Source organism: Dromiciops gliroides, chromosome 2 (assembly GCF_019393635.1).
Source record: "Dromiciops gliroides isolate mDroGli1 chromosome 2, mDroGli1.pri, whole genome shotgun sequence".
Taxonomy (NCBI): domain Eukaryota; kingdom Metazoa; phylum Chordata; class Mammalia; order Microbiotheria; family Microbiotheriidae; genus Dromiciops; species Dromiciops gliroides.
The window spans coordinates 94,378,192-94,391,372 of NC_057862.1; the positions used below are offsets into that span (position 1 = coordinate 94,378,192).

The 13,181-nt window shown below is 39.3% G+C and overlaps 1 protein-coding gene across 1 annotated transcript in view; it reads right to left on the bottom strand.

Annotated features, from left to right (window-relative positions):
- Positions 1 to 1,231: 1,231 nt before the first annotated feature.
- KCNK18 (potassium two pore domain channel subfamily K member 18) overlaps positions 1,232 to 13,181 on the bottom strand; it is a 53,815-nt gene continuing 41,865 nt past the window's right edge. The window contains exon 4 of the mRNA XM_043980392.1: positions 1,232 to 2,028. Coding sequence (XP_043836327.1) covers positions 1,232 to 2,028 — 797 coding nt within the window. The remainder of the gene's footprint in view (positions 2,029 to 13,181) is intronic.

Below are 13,181 nucleotides of genomic sequence, written 5' to 3' on the forward strand. Positions count from 1 at the left end.
GGGCAGCTAGGGGCGCAGTGGATAAAGCACCAGCCCTGGATTCAGGAGGACCTGAGTTTAAATCCGGCCTCAGACACTTGACACTTACTACCTGTGTGACCCTGGGCAAGTCACTTAACCCTCATTGCCCCACAAAAAAAAAGAAAGAAAGAAAAAAAAAAGAAAGTGGAAACCAAGTAAATGTTAGAGAATGGAAAGAGTGGGTTTTGGGGGGGTCCATAATCATTAATATATCCTGATGCCCAGGGATCATGAGATCATGGATTTAGATTTAGGAGTGACATTAGAGGTCATCTAGTCCAACCTCCTCATTTCACATGAGGAAACAGAGACCGTGGAGGGGAAATTGCTTGTTCAAGGCCATTCAGAGAGAAAGTAACAGAACTGGATTTTGAACCCAGGTATTCTGATTCCAATTTGAGTGTTCCCACCACCATGCCATGTTGTTTTCCCAATTTTTGAGACACAAAGACACAAATAAATATTGGTTTAGGACATGCAATCTGCTCTTTATGACATGGCATGTCCATGTACAATACCATTGAATCAACATAGAATCCAAGCAAAATGTGAACTAGTCTATTGTATTCACTTCTGTGTGCCACAGTCTTGCAAGATCAAGGACTTGACAGTGTGCTACATGATGAATAATTAAAGTAATTGGAGAGGGGGCTTAGCTAAAAAGAAGATTTTAGGGAGACAGCATCATTGGCTTCACGTACTGTAAGGGTTGTAATATTGAAGGACAGAGATTTATTCTGTATGGAGATAGAGGCCATGTGGACTTTCTCATAATAAGATCTGTCTGAAATGGAATGGACTGACTAACTGATGAAGTAGTTAGCCCCTCATTACCAGAAAGTTTTCAAGCAAAGGTTATAATCACTTCTTGAGGGACCATGGAGGAGTATTACTCCATTAGGCAAGAAGTTGACTCTAGATAATTTCTAAAGTCCCTTCCAACTTTGGGACTTAATGAATACCAAATTCCTTATAGATTTATGCAAATGAACTAGCATTACCTTCTCTTTTCCACTAGCTAGTGAACTTTCTATTTTGTGACAAACATTATGATGGTTTGGTAAGCAGGGAGCAATCTGGCCTGAAGCAGTTTGAAAGTGACGAAGACAATAATTTATCAAGTCCCTTCCAACTCTGGGATTTAATGAATGACAAATTCCTTATAGACATATGCAAATGAACCCCAGCATCACCTTCACTTTTCCACTGGCTAGTGAACATCCCATCTTGTGACCGACACTACGATGGCTCGGTAAACATTGAACAATCTTTCCTGGACCAGTTTGAAAGCAATGAAAACAATTTCCATGCCCACAATAATGTAAATGGAGCAAAAGAGAAATATAGAGGTTTCATCCAACTGGATATCCCCAAAGCCAATTGTGGTAAATGTTATAAAACAAAAATAAAATGCAGTCTCAAAATCCATATGAGTTTCCCAAAAGGGTAGAATTGCTGCTCCAAAGGATATGTAGGCAGTCACAACAAAGACAATTAGTAGGATGGGAACATCAAACTTCTCAATTTTTTTCCCTATATCTCTCAAGCTTTTGTGCCTAGTGAAATATGGTTTACTCTGTTCCAGCTCAGGACATGAATTGCTCCTTTCTATTTGAAAATGGTTGCACAACATGCCTCTTTCCTGCTGTCTCATCACGATCTGTTCAAACAGTTCAATGTTATGCTGTTGTTCCACCAGGGATTTCTGAGTTGTTTCATTGTCATTTTGCATGTTGAAGTTAAGGTCTGTATTTGTGACCACAATATTAGGTATGACCTGATTCCCAGTACTGGTGTTTGTGTTTCTTGAACTATGCCTTCTGATGTGTGATAGTTGGGGGTGAGGGACTTGAAGATGTTTGAAATTAAAGTAAGCCTTAGATATGATGGATGCTAGGACATCACCAAGGGCTGTCATAACCAGAAACATTAGAGGTATGCCAAAGAGAGCATACACTATACACAGAAGTTTTCCAAGTCTTGTCATGGGATAGGAATCACCGTAACCTAAAAACAGAAGAGATGAATACTTATCTTAGAAAAAGTCTTAAGAGAACCCTTTATCATTCTCCCTATGCCCCACCCCACCCCAATCGCATAAAACACAACCACCTTGAAGATATGGGTTATAAAAACTTTGTGAGGTTGGCGTGCTTTAGTACTACTTCCTGGGACATGCATGTTACTTTTGAACAGGTTTGCTCTCACATCTGCAAACTTGAAATTCCCCAGGCAATGAGCACGTTGGTAAGAATGTTTACAATTCACCTTAACAATTTAATATTTTAGATTTTAATGTGTAAAAAGTACAAATATTGATTGTAAGAACTGCAGAAAATGAGCCACCATCATCTGGTTTTGGATTATTACTGGATGTTAAGTTATATCCTAACTGAATTTACAGTGAGATGTACCATCACTTCTGAGATTTTCAACTAAGACCAATACTAATGCATTTCCATTAGAGGACAGAGAAAAGTTGGTCTGAATCTTGTGTTTTTTATCTTTGGGAAAGAGATGCACATATACAACCCCTTTCTCTTTTCTTTTTTTCTTCTTCTTTTTTTTTTTTTTTTTGCGGGGCAATGGGGGTTAAGTGACTTGCCCAGGGTCACACAGCTAGTAAGTATCAAGTGTCTGAGGCCACATTTGAACTCAGGTCCTCCTGAATCCATTACACCACCTAGCTGCCCCCTGCAACCCCTTTCTCATCCACATGGTCTTTGCCTTTTGAGTGGTTATTTTGAAACACTCCTCCTTAAACAGTCATTCTCTTTCTAAAGCCAGCTTATGATCCTCTCTGTCAAGGTTTCAGGTTTCAATGAAAAGTTCAACATTTATTATGCAATGTACATAGGACTGTGCTATGTGTTAGAGAAGATAAAAAATCTAGGTAAGACATGATCCTTGCCTTCACGGAGTTTACAGTCAAACAGAGAGGTGAGAGACCGATACAAAAAAATGATAATGTATTATGATAAAAGGGATAGAGGCTGGATCTCAGACTTCATTGGTATAGGAGAGCTCTCAGCCAAGGAACCTCCCTCCGCCAAAGCAGGTAAGTACCTTCTTGGTTCAGAAAATTGCCTAAAACACTGAGAGCTGATTTGTCCAGAATCACACAATATTTTTCAGAGGCAACCCAGGTCTTCTTGACTTTAAAGCCAACTCTCTATCCACTTATCTCATGCTACCTCTCAAAATACAATTCAATAAAACTTAATGTAATGATATTTAATATTATCATGTTAATTTAAGAGCTGGCACTTATATAATGATATGTTTAACAAAGGATTTTAATAATGCTTTCTGATTTGGTCCTCACAACTCCCTGATACAAGTGAATATAATAAAATATGATATGATGTCACGTGATATAACACAACATAATGTAAGGTAATATAGTATAATATAATACAATACATAATTATATGATATTACATATACAATACAATGTAACATAATATAGCATAATACAATTTATATAACATAATAATGTCATATAATTATATGATAGATGCATCAATACTTGGTATAAAACCAAGTGTTATGTGAGGTCTTGTTACAAACAGGAGATTCAGGGAAGTTAGCATGAAGAAGATGATATCTGATTTGTACTTTTAAAGATAGACAGGAGTTCTTAGGCAAAGCGGAGGGCGGGGCAGGTAAAAAGACATTCTACATATAGGGAATAGTGTGATTAAAGGCACAAAGTCAGAAAAACAGTGTGTTTGTGAAACTGAAAGTCATCCAGTTTGCTGAAAGCTCTTTGTGTTGGGGAAGGGAAGGGTTAACCATCTGGAAAGGTGGATGATGGCAGATTGTAGAGGGAACTTTATAAAAAGGGAAAGTAGTTTAAACTTTACCTGGTAGGCAGCAGGTCCTACTGCCAAGGAAGGGACAGGCAGTGTAGTGGAAAGAGCACTGATCCTACAGTTAGGAGAGACTTTGGTTTGAATCTTAGATTTTATACTATCTGTACAGCCATAGGAAAATTTCCTCAACCTCTCTGAGTTCCAGTTTTCCGCTTTGTCAAGTGGGAATAATGAGACCTATAGTACCTACCTTATAAGGTGACTGTGAAGCCCAAATGAGATAATGTAGGTGAAAACCCTTTCTAGATCTTAAAGTGCTATATGGATTTTAGCTCTTCTTATTTGGGGGTAGAGAAGTGGCAGGGTGAAATTTATGTATGAGAAGACTTGTGTGGCAGTAATACAAAGGATGGACTGGAGCAGGTGTAGAAGGTAGAGGCTGGAAGGCAGGAAGCTGTTGCAATCACCCAAGGAGATTGCCTTGAAACATTCATACCACAAACACAATAGCCACAAGAAATGGCATGGGACACAATGAAGAAAACTAGGTAACTGATCAGAGCTCAAAGGCAAAGAGAAACTGGGTTGGGTGAACAAGAGGACTGCAGAGAGAGGGTAGGAGAAAGCAAGAGGAGAGGGCTTGTGGGGAAAAAAAACAATGCTTCGCTTTGAACATGCTGAGTTTGAGGTGCTGCAAGGACCTCCAGGCCTAGATGTGCTGTAGACATTTAGAAAGAAGAATAAGGAGTGTGAAAGACCAGAATGGAAAGATAGATCTGATATTTGTTAATAAATCAACAAGCATTTATTAATCACTGACTATGTACCAGGCACTGTGCTAGGCCTTAGAGAGCTAAAGCCCAAAATGAAATAGTCCCCACTCTCAGGGAGTTTACATTCTATTGAGGGACAGGTTACACATATGTGTACTAGGTATCCCAAAAGTCTGTGCAGTTTTAAGCTTTTAGCTTAAAGTGTTGATGCACTCATCATGTAATTATTATATTATATCCCATCAAATATCACATTATATTATAATGCTACATGAATAATGCACATGCTTATGTGAATTTTATATTTAAGCTTTAGTTTAAAATTACACTAAGACTTTTGGGGAATCCTGTAAATGAGAAGATATAAAGAATAAAGACAAAAGTGTTGAGAGGAAGGGGATCGAGAGAAGGTGGAGTTTGAGCTACCTTGAAATAAGTAAGAGGTTACTGTGGGAGTGTATTGAACTGTGGAAGCCAAGAATATAGAAGGAAAAGGGGACCAAGGACAAAAGTTTGGGTCTGTATGAACATCCAGATGAATGAGCCCAGAGCCCCAAAGAAATCGTTTTAGGATCATAAATAATAACTTATAAGTTCATGGTACTTGACAATTTCCAAAAACACTTTCTCATCATTCAATAAGCATGCATTATATATGCTATGTGCCAGGCACTGAGGTGGGCACTTCAGATACAGAGACAAAAGACAATCCTTGCACTTTAGAAGCTTATACTTCACTAGGGAGACACATGATGTTCTCGGATAATTAAATAAAAGACACATACAAAATAAAATATTTAGGTGGGGTGGGGTGGAGATAGAGAACATCTAAGGGGATCAAAGGGACTTCTTTAAGGAGGTGATACTTGACCTCCGCCTTGAGGGGAGTTATAATTTCGAAAGATGGAAAAAGGAATGGGGGAAAACCTGTGCAAAGTCAGGAAGGTGGGAGATGGAATGCTGAATATCAGTAATATTTTGGCTGGAATGTAGAGTGTGTTATGAGTAGTGTGTAATCAAACTGAAAAAAAATAGCTTAGAGCCAAGGAAGAGCTTTCTGTGGCAAACATAGAATTTTGCATCTTATCTTGGAAGCAATGGGGAGCTGTGAAAGCTACTCAAGCAGGGGAGCTCGACGCTCAAACTCATGCTTTGGGAATATTAATTTGATAGCTGCTTGGAGAGTGAATTGTATAGAAGAGAGGCTAGAAGCAAGGATTAGTAGGATTATTGCAATGGTCCAGGCAAGAAGGGATAAGGGACTGAACGAGAGTGGTGGCTATATCAGTGTAGAGAAGGGAATGAATGTGAGAGATGTTGTAGAGGTAGAGTCAGTGTTATTTGGCCACTGATTGGATATTGGAGATAAGGGAGAAGAAAAACTGGGGCTGAGTCCTAGACTATGAAGACTATGAAGCTGGGTGATTCTTCTTCTTCTTCTTCTTCTTCTTCTTCTTCTTCTTCTTCTTCTCCTCCTCCTCCTCCTCCTCCTCCTCCTCCTCCTCCTTCACTTCCTCCTCCTTCTCCTCCTCCTCCTCTTCCTCTTCTTCTTCTTCTTCTTCTTCTTCTTCTTCTTCTTCTTCTTCTTTTCCTTCTCTACCTCTTCCTCCTCCTCCTCCTTCTTCTCCTTCTCCACCTCTTCCTCCTCTCTCTTTCTCTCTCTCTCTTCTACCCCTCTACCTCCTTTACTCTCTTCCTCTTTCCCTTTGCCCCTTCTCCCTTTCCCTTCCCTCTCTGTCTCCCTCTTCAATATCCTCTTCAATATTTCCCTATATATTGCTTCCTTCCTTGCTTCCTATAAACACACCTACATCTCCATCCTTAAGGAAAAAAATCCTCAGATTTTTCCATCCCTATTAGCTATTGTCCTATGGCTCTCCTCCCTTTCTCAGCCAAACTCCTTGAAAAAAAATAACTTTTCCTAACCACTCCAGTATCTTTACCAAGAGAATCCCATAATGGAGTAACAAAGAGTCAGACGTGACTGAAACAACCCAACTCATTGACTATACTTTTTCTCTTCTCATTCTATTTCAAACCCTCTGAAATCTGGCTCCCGTCCTCATCATGAAAATGACATTGTTTCTTCAGAGTTCCAGATGGCCTTTTAATCAGCAGCGCTAATGGATTCTTTGCAGTCTTCATCCTTTTGCATTTTTCTGTAGTAGTCTTTTGACTATTCCTAGAAAAATATCCTCTCCTCTCTGGATTTTCCTGCTCTCTCCTGGCTTTCCTTCTACCTGACTGCTCATTCTCAGTCCCCTCTCCTGGATCATCACGCGTGTTATTCTCCCTAACTACATGAAAAGCTGTATTAATGGCCTACATTTCCTCCTCCCTCTCTGTCCTGGACCCTCTCCTCTTTTACCTCTTCACTCTCTCACTTAGTGACTGTATCAGCTCCCATGCATTCAATTATTATCTCTGTGTTGCTGACTCTTCAGTCTATATATCTAACCTTAGTCTTTCTCTTCAGAATTCTACTCCCATATCTCTCCACTGCCTATTAGACATTTTGAATCAGATGTCTCCTGGGCATCTCAAACTCAACATATCCCAAACACAAACATTATCTTTCCTTCCAAAACCATTCCTTTTCTGAGCTTCCCTTTCTAATGGCAAGGATACTGCCATCCTTCGAGTCACCAAGATTCACCACTTGATCTCTAAATCCCTATTTTTCCACTCAAGTAGCCACCACCCTCGTTTAGACTCTTCTCCTCTCTTCCCTGGATTATTGCAAGTCTCCTGATTTGGCTCCGTTCAAGTCTCTCCCCACTACAATCCATAATCTACTCTGCTACCAAAGTGATTTTCCTATAGTGAAGATCTGCCCATGTCACTCCCCTTCTAAATAAAACTTCAGTGTTTCATTTGTTTTTGCTCCTAGGATAAAATATAAACCCTTCTCTGGCCTGTCCTCATCTTTCCTTCTCTCTTTTACATTACTCCTGTCCATGTGCTCTATGGTCTAGGCACACAGGTCTCTTTGCTGTTCCTTACACAGGACACTCCATCTCCTGTCTTTGCATGAGACTTTTTCACTGAAATGTTCTTCCTCCCCGGCTCTGCCTCTTAAAATCCCTGGTGGTCTTCAAGACTTAGTTCAAGCCCCAACTTCTGTAGGAGGTCTTTCCTGGTCCCTTCTCCTTCCCCCCATCTGTCCCTGCTCCTAGAGCCTTCACCTCTAAAGTTACCTTTCACCTACTTTTATGTGTATTGTGAATATACCTAATACATGAGTTGTATATACAGCCCTCACTATATGTACATCTGTTCTCCCCATTAGAAAGTGAACTATTAGAGGGCAAAGACTTTTTTCATTTTTGTTTTTGTATGCCTAACATTTACCTGGCTATAGTAGAGGTTTAATCAAGACCTGATTGATTGACTGATTGATTGGAAGGCTAGTGGTACCCTTGAGACAAATAGAGAAGTAAGGAAGGAGGGTGGTTTTAGAAGAAAAGAGAATGAGTTATGTTTTGGCCATGTTGAGTTTGTAATGCCTATGGAATATCCAATTTGAAATAATCAATAGAAAAAAAGAGATATAATCAATAGGAAGATGGAGATATAGGACTGGCACTCAAGAGAGAGATGAGGACTGGATAGAGAGATTTGGGAGTCAGCTATCTAGAGCAGGGCTTCTTAAACTTTTTCCTCTCTTAACCCCTTCTCATTCAAGAAATTTGTATGTGATGCCAGGCATATAGGTACTATCTATCTATCTATCTATCTATCTATATTTATTTATTTATTTATTTATAAAACCTTTCACTGTTGCCAAATTTTTTGCAAACCCCACAGTTACATGACCTTATTTAGGATCACGACCCCCAATTTAAGAAGCTTTGACTTATAGAAGATAGTTGAATGCATGGAACCTGATAAATGATTATAAAGAAAGTTTTAATGGAGATACATAGATGAAGAGCAAACTAGTTTGTACAGTGGATACAGTGCCAGTCTAGGAGTCAGGAAGACCTGAGTTTGAATCTGATCTCAGACACTTATTAGCTGTATGACCCTGGGCAAGTCACTTAACCCTGTTTACCTCAGTTTCCTCATCTGTAAAATGAGCTGGAAAAGGAATTGGAAAACCACTCCAGTGATCTTTGCCAAGAAAACCTCAAACAAAGTCACAAAGAGTCAGATATAACTGAAATGACTGAACAACATACAGAAGACATTAAATTCAGTAAATGGCTCGCAGTAAGCAGTGTAGCAAGTAAGTGGAACTGGGACTAGACCTACATCTTATCTCTCCTAAGCTAGTGTTCTTCCCATGACACATTGCTGTATCAATAAAACTTGGTTTATAGCTCCAATGTGGTCCTAAAGCAAATTGTTTCTGTGATTTATTAGTTGTGTGATGCTGGGTTTGTAATTCTCAAATCCTATAATTACATACGGTTCCAGTGATCTAAGATTCCAATGGATACATGTTTTCATTGTTGTGGGTACTCCCTCAAATGATAAGGATCACGACCATTCCATGGTTGCTGGGACCAGAGTCAATGATATTTGACAAACACAAATGGATGGGACCATTCAAGGCAAAGTTTTATACCACATCATTAAAATCCTTGGTCACAAAAATGGTGATTATTATGAACAAATATGAGTTCATTAGAGGCAGCAGAGTTTAGTGGAAAGAGTGCTGTGCTTAAAGTCAGGAGGAATCTAGATTTGAAACAACCCACTCCATTCTGAAACTATCTATATGATCTTGAACAGGTCATTTGAAGACTCTGAGACTCAATTTTGCTATCTGTTATCTAAAATGACAGCATGAGTTTAGGATGATTTATGTGGTCCTTCCTCACTCTAAAGCCCAATATAGCACTGGCAATGAGGAGTGGTGAGCAGGGTTACTCAAATTCTCCTATTTTAAATGCCACTCACCCTATGACTAGCTCATTTCCTAGATGGGTATTGTTTATAAAAAAGCTCCTCTACTGTGGAAAGTTGTGTCAAAGGGTCTGTAATTCTCTCTGTCTGTCTTCTTTTCTGATTGTCTATCTTTCTTTACCCTTGAACCCCCAACTGGAGACAGAGTTTCTGGAAAAACAGATCTCTTCTCTGAGGATGTCCTCCCTCATTAGTTTTATTTTTCATTTAATGGTTTCTTACTCTCAATTTTATTAATCTCACCTTTAATTTTTAAGATTTCCAGTTTAATGTTTGATTGGGGAGTTTTAATTGATTATTTTTCTAGTTTTTTTAATTACATACCCAATTCATTTGTCTGCTTTTTCTGTGTTTTATTGATATAAACATTTAGAGATATATATTTTCATCTGATTATTGCTTTTGTATCCCATAGGTTTTGATACATTGTCTTATTGTCATTATCCTTAATGAAGTTATTGTTTCTATGATTTGTTCTTTAACCTACTCATTCTTTAAGATCAGGTTGTTTAATCTCCAATTCATTTTTAATCTTTGTTTCCTTCATCTCTTATTAAATATAATTTTTATTGCATTATGTACTATGTTATGGAAATGCCTGTTTTATTCCACAAATTAAAAATATTTTTTAATGGTGGAAAGAGCCGTGGGCTCTTTCAGAGTCAAATTCTAGCCCCTGGCCTGTTATCATCTGTCTGTGTGACCTTGGCTTCTCTCTGGGTCTCAGTTTCTTCTGTAAAAATAGGATCTCTAAATCTCTTTCCCATACTAAGAGATTTCCATTACATTCTGTGGCCCTTTTGCCCCTTTTCCTAAAGGGCAGGAATATACTGGAATGTCTGGAACTGGCTTACAGGACTTGATTGTTAAATTTTTGGAAATTGACAAATGCTTCAAATAAGGACTTGATTTATTGTTTTGTTGATTTCTAGACTCAAGCAAGATGGAGGAAATGTTAATAACATAGATTAAAATTAAAAGTGTGTTGTATGTGCATTTGATTGCACACAACTGTGCAATCTGGCAGTACCTCGATTTTTCTGCCTGTAAGCAATCCTATTAAGCCGACCTAGAGATAAAGGGCAAGTTCTAGTCCATGTCTTCCCCAGGAGTGTGACTGTCCACTTACAGAGTGGCAGGTGGACAGAGTGCTAGGCCTGGAGTCCAGAAGACCTAAATTCAAATCCAGTCTCAGATGCTTACTACCTGTGTGACCTTAGGGAAATCATTTAACCTCTGTCTGCTTCCCTCAGTTTCCTTACCTATAAAATAGGGTTAATAATAGCACCATCCTTTCAGGATTGTTGTAACTCTTAAATGAGATAATACTTGTAAAGCACAGCATAATACCTAACACATGATAGGTATTATATAAATGTTAGCTATCCTTATTATTTATTTGGTTTTCTTGACTATGAGGCCAAACATCCTTTTAATCTCTGCTTAGTGACTTTTTAGAAGTTCAACCATCCCAAGTACTATTATCCCTGTCCACAGTTAGTGGTACTCTTCACAGCTGTTGAGCCTTTCACCAGAGACTCTGCTAGGTGAATAGGTAAGCAGGGAAATTAGCCCATCAGAAGAAATGGCTTTTGTGAGTACTGTCCATTCAAAACAATTTAAGGCCCTTGAAAAGAAAACATCTGCTGTCACCCTGTGTACACTAGTATAGGGTAGATAGTTGGTCTCTGACCAATTGATTTCCCCCTCACTCTCTTTGATACAGTTGATATAATTGCAAAAATAAAGCAGATACCAAAGATAATGAATCATTGGTATGTTAAAAGCTATAGCAACACACATTAACCCTTTATGAAGTGTGAAAAAAAGTTGATCTTTGCTAGAATTAGAAGGGTGTCTGAAATCAGTGTTCCATCATACCTTTAAGAATTATAAAGTTGTTTTCCTCGGTTGGATTGGAAAGAACAAGGAATGGCAGGAAGATGATTAGCACATCCATGGTGAGTCTCAAAAGGCTGTGTTCACCAACTGGGAGGATGTGCCAAAAAAAGAGCAGTTTTGTGATAGAATATGGCCCCAGGGTCCATATCAGTGGTTAGAAGTCTGGAGGGGAAGAGAAGGTGGTTTTCTGTTTTCCACCTACTCCATGATGCTTTGAAGGAAAGTTACCCAACCATTAAAAGAAAAAATACATTTGGGGGCAGACATACTCTCTGGGAAGATATAGACATAGTGAAGTAGACTCAAAGGGGGTAGCAACTTCTAGGACTGTGACCCTTGTCAGCAGAAAAGAGAATGATGGATTAAAGGGAGAATTGGCCCTGGCAATCAAGAGTCAAATGGAGAGAAGCAGACACTGGAATCCCAGTTAAGTAATCTGCCCAGCAGACACACTCTATGGGGTAGGGGGAAGCTACATGAAGACTCCACACAAGGAAAGAAAGGACATTGGAACTCGGCAGGACCAGACACATGAGTTGTTCCGGCCACATGAGTTCCTCATTTTTGTGACTCATTACCACTGTTATCTAAGTTTGTAACCACTCTTCCTATGGATATGGCATTTGTATACTGAAGATTTATAGCAGGCATGTTTTATAGCTATTGTTTTTACTATGCACAAATGACTCTGCTATGAGCTAATTGTTCCTACTGATTGAATATTAAGGGGGAGCACACTAATGGGGGTTCATATACCATGGCTTAAGGAGGTTATATATCTACCAGATACCTCTAGAACATGAGAGTAGCAGCATATATCTAGGCACTCAAATCACAAGTGATTTTGCAATTGAGAGAGTATGTGAGGGGGGTCCTAGACTAGTGCCAGACTGTCAATCAAAAACCTGGGTTCCAGTTCTCCCCTTAATTATCTAGATAATTTTCAAAGAGTGATTGGAGAGGGTTGGTCTAGATGACATCTAAGAGCTCTTCCAATTCTGGGATTCTGTGGTTCCCTAATTTTATATTTACCAGACAGGGAAGAGGGAAACAGACTCGTATTGTCCTAACGTTAAATTGGACAACATTTCAGTGGCTGGGAGCTTAGGAGAAAGCTGTAAGTTTTATACTTTCACAAGGGAGGATGAAAGTGACTGCCTTATAGTTCCACCCTTCCAGACAGGCAGAGTAGATCACGCACCGATGCCAACGTAATTTGAGGTGGTAACACATAGGGCCCTTATCCCCAAAACATCAATACCCTGATTGTCATCCACAATTATTACTTTGGAGCTTAAAAAACCTTTCCATCTTTGAGAGTCCCCCTTTAAAATACAACCCCACCCCTCTTAGGAGGCTGCCTGACTTAAAGCAGTTGGAAGAGCTGACAGTGGGATTCAGGCAAATGTCCTCTGGGGGAAGCAGAGGACACTATTAGTGGGAAGATGGTGCTGATCTGAAAATCAAAAATCAATGGATGCTGAAGACAAGCTTTGTCAACTTTAGCATTTTGTTCATGTCTCTGGAAACTATCTGATGGCTCCCAGCACTGCAGGAATTTTCCTGGGATTTCTAAAGGCCAGGCTGAACATGAATGTCTTTTCCCAAGTTGAAGGCAAGATTGGACAGTACTCTAACAGGACATTCCCAGTTACGGTGAAATTTTGTGTGTATGTGTATGTGTGTGTGTGTGTGTGTGTGTGTGTGTGTGTGTGTGTGTGTGTGTGTGAAAGAGAGAGAGAGAGAGAACTAACATCTA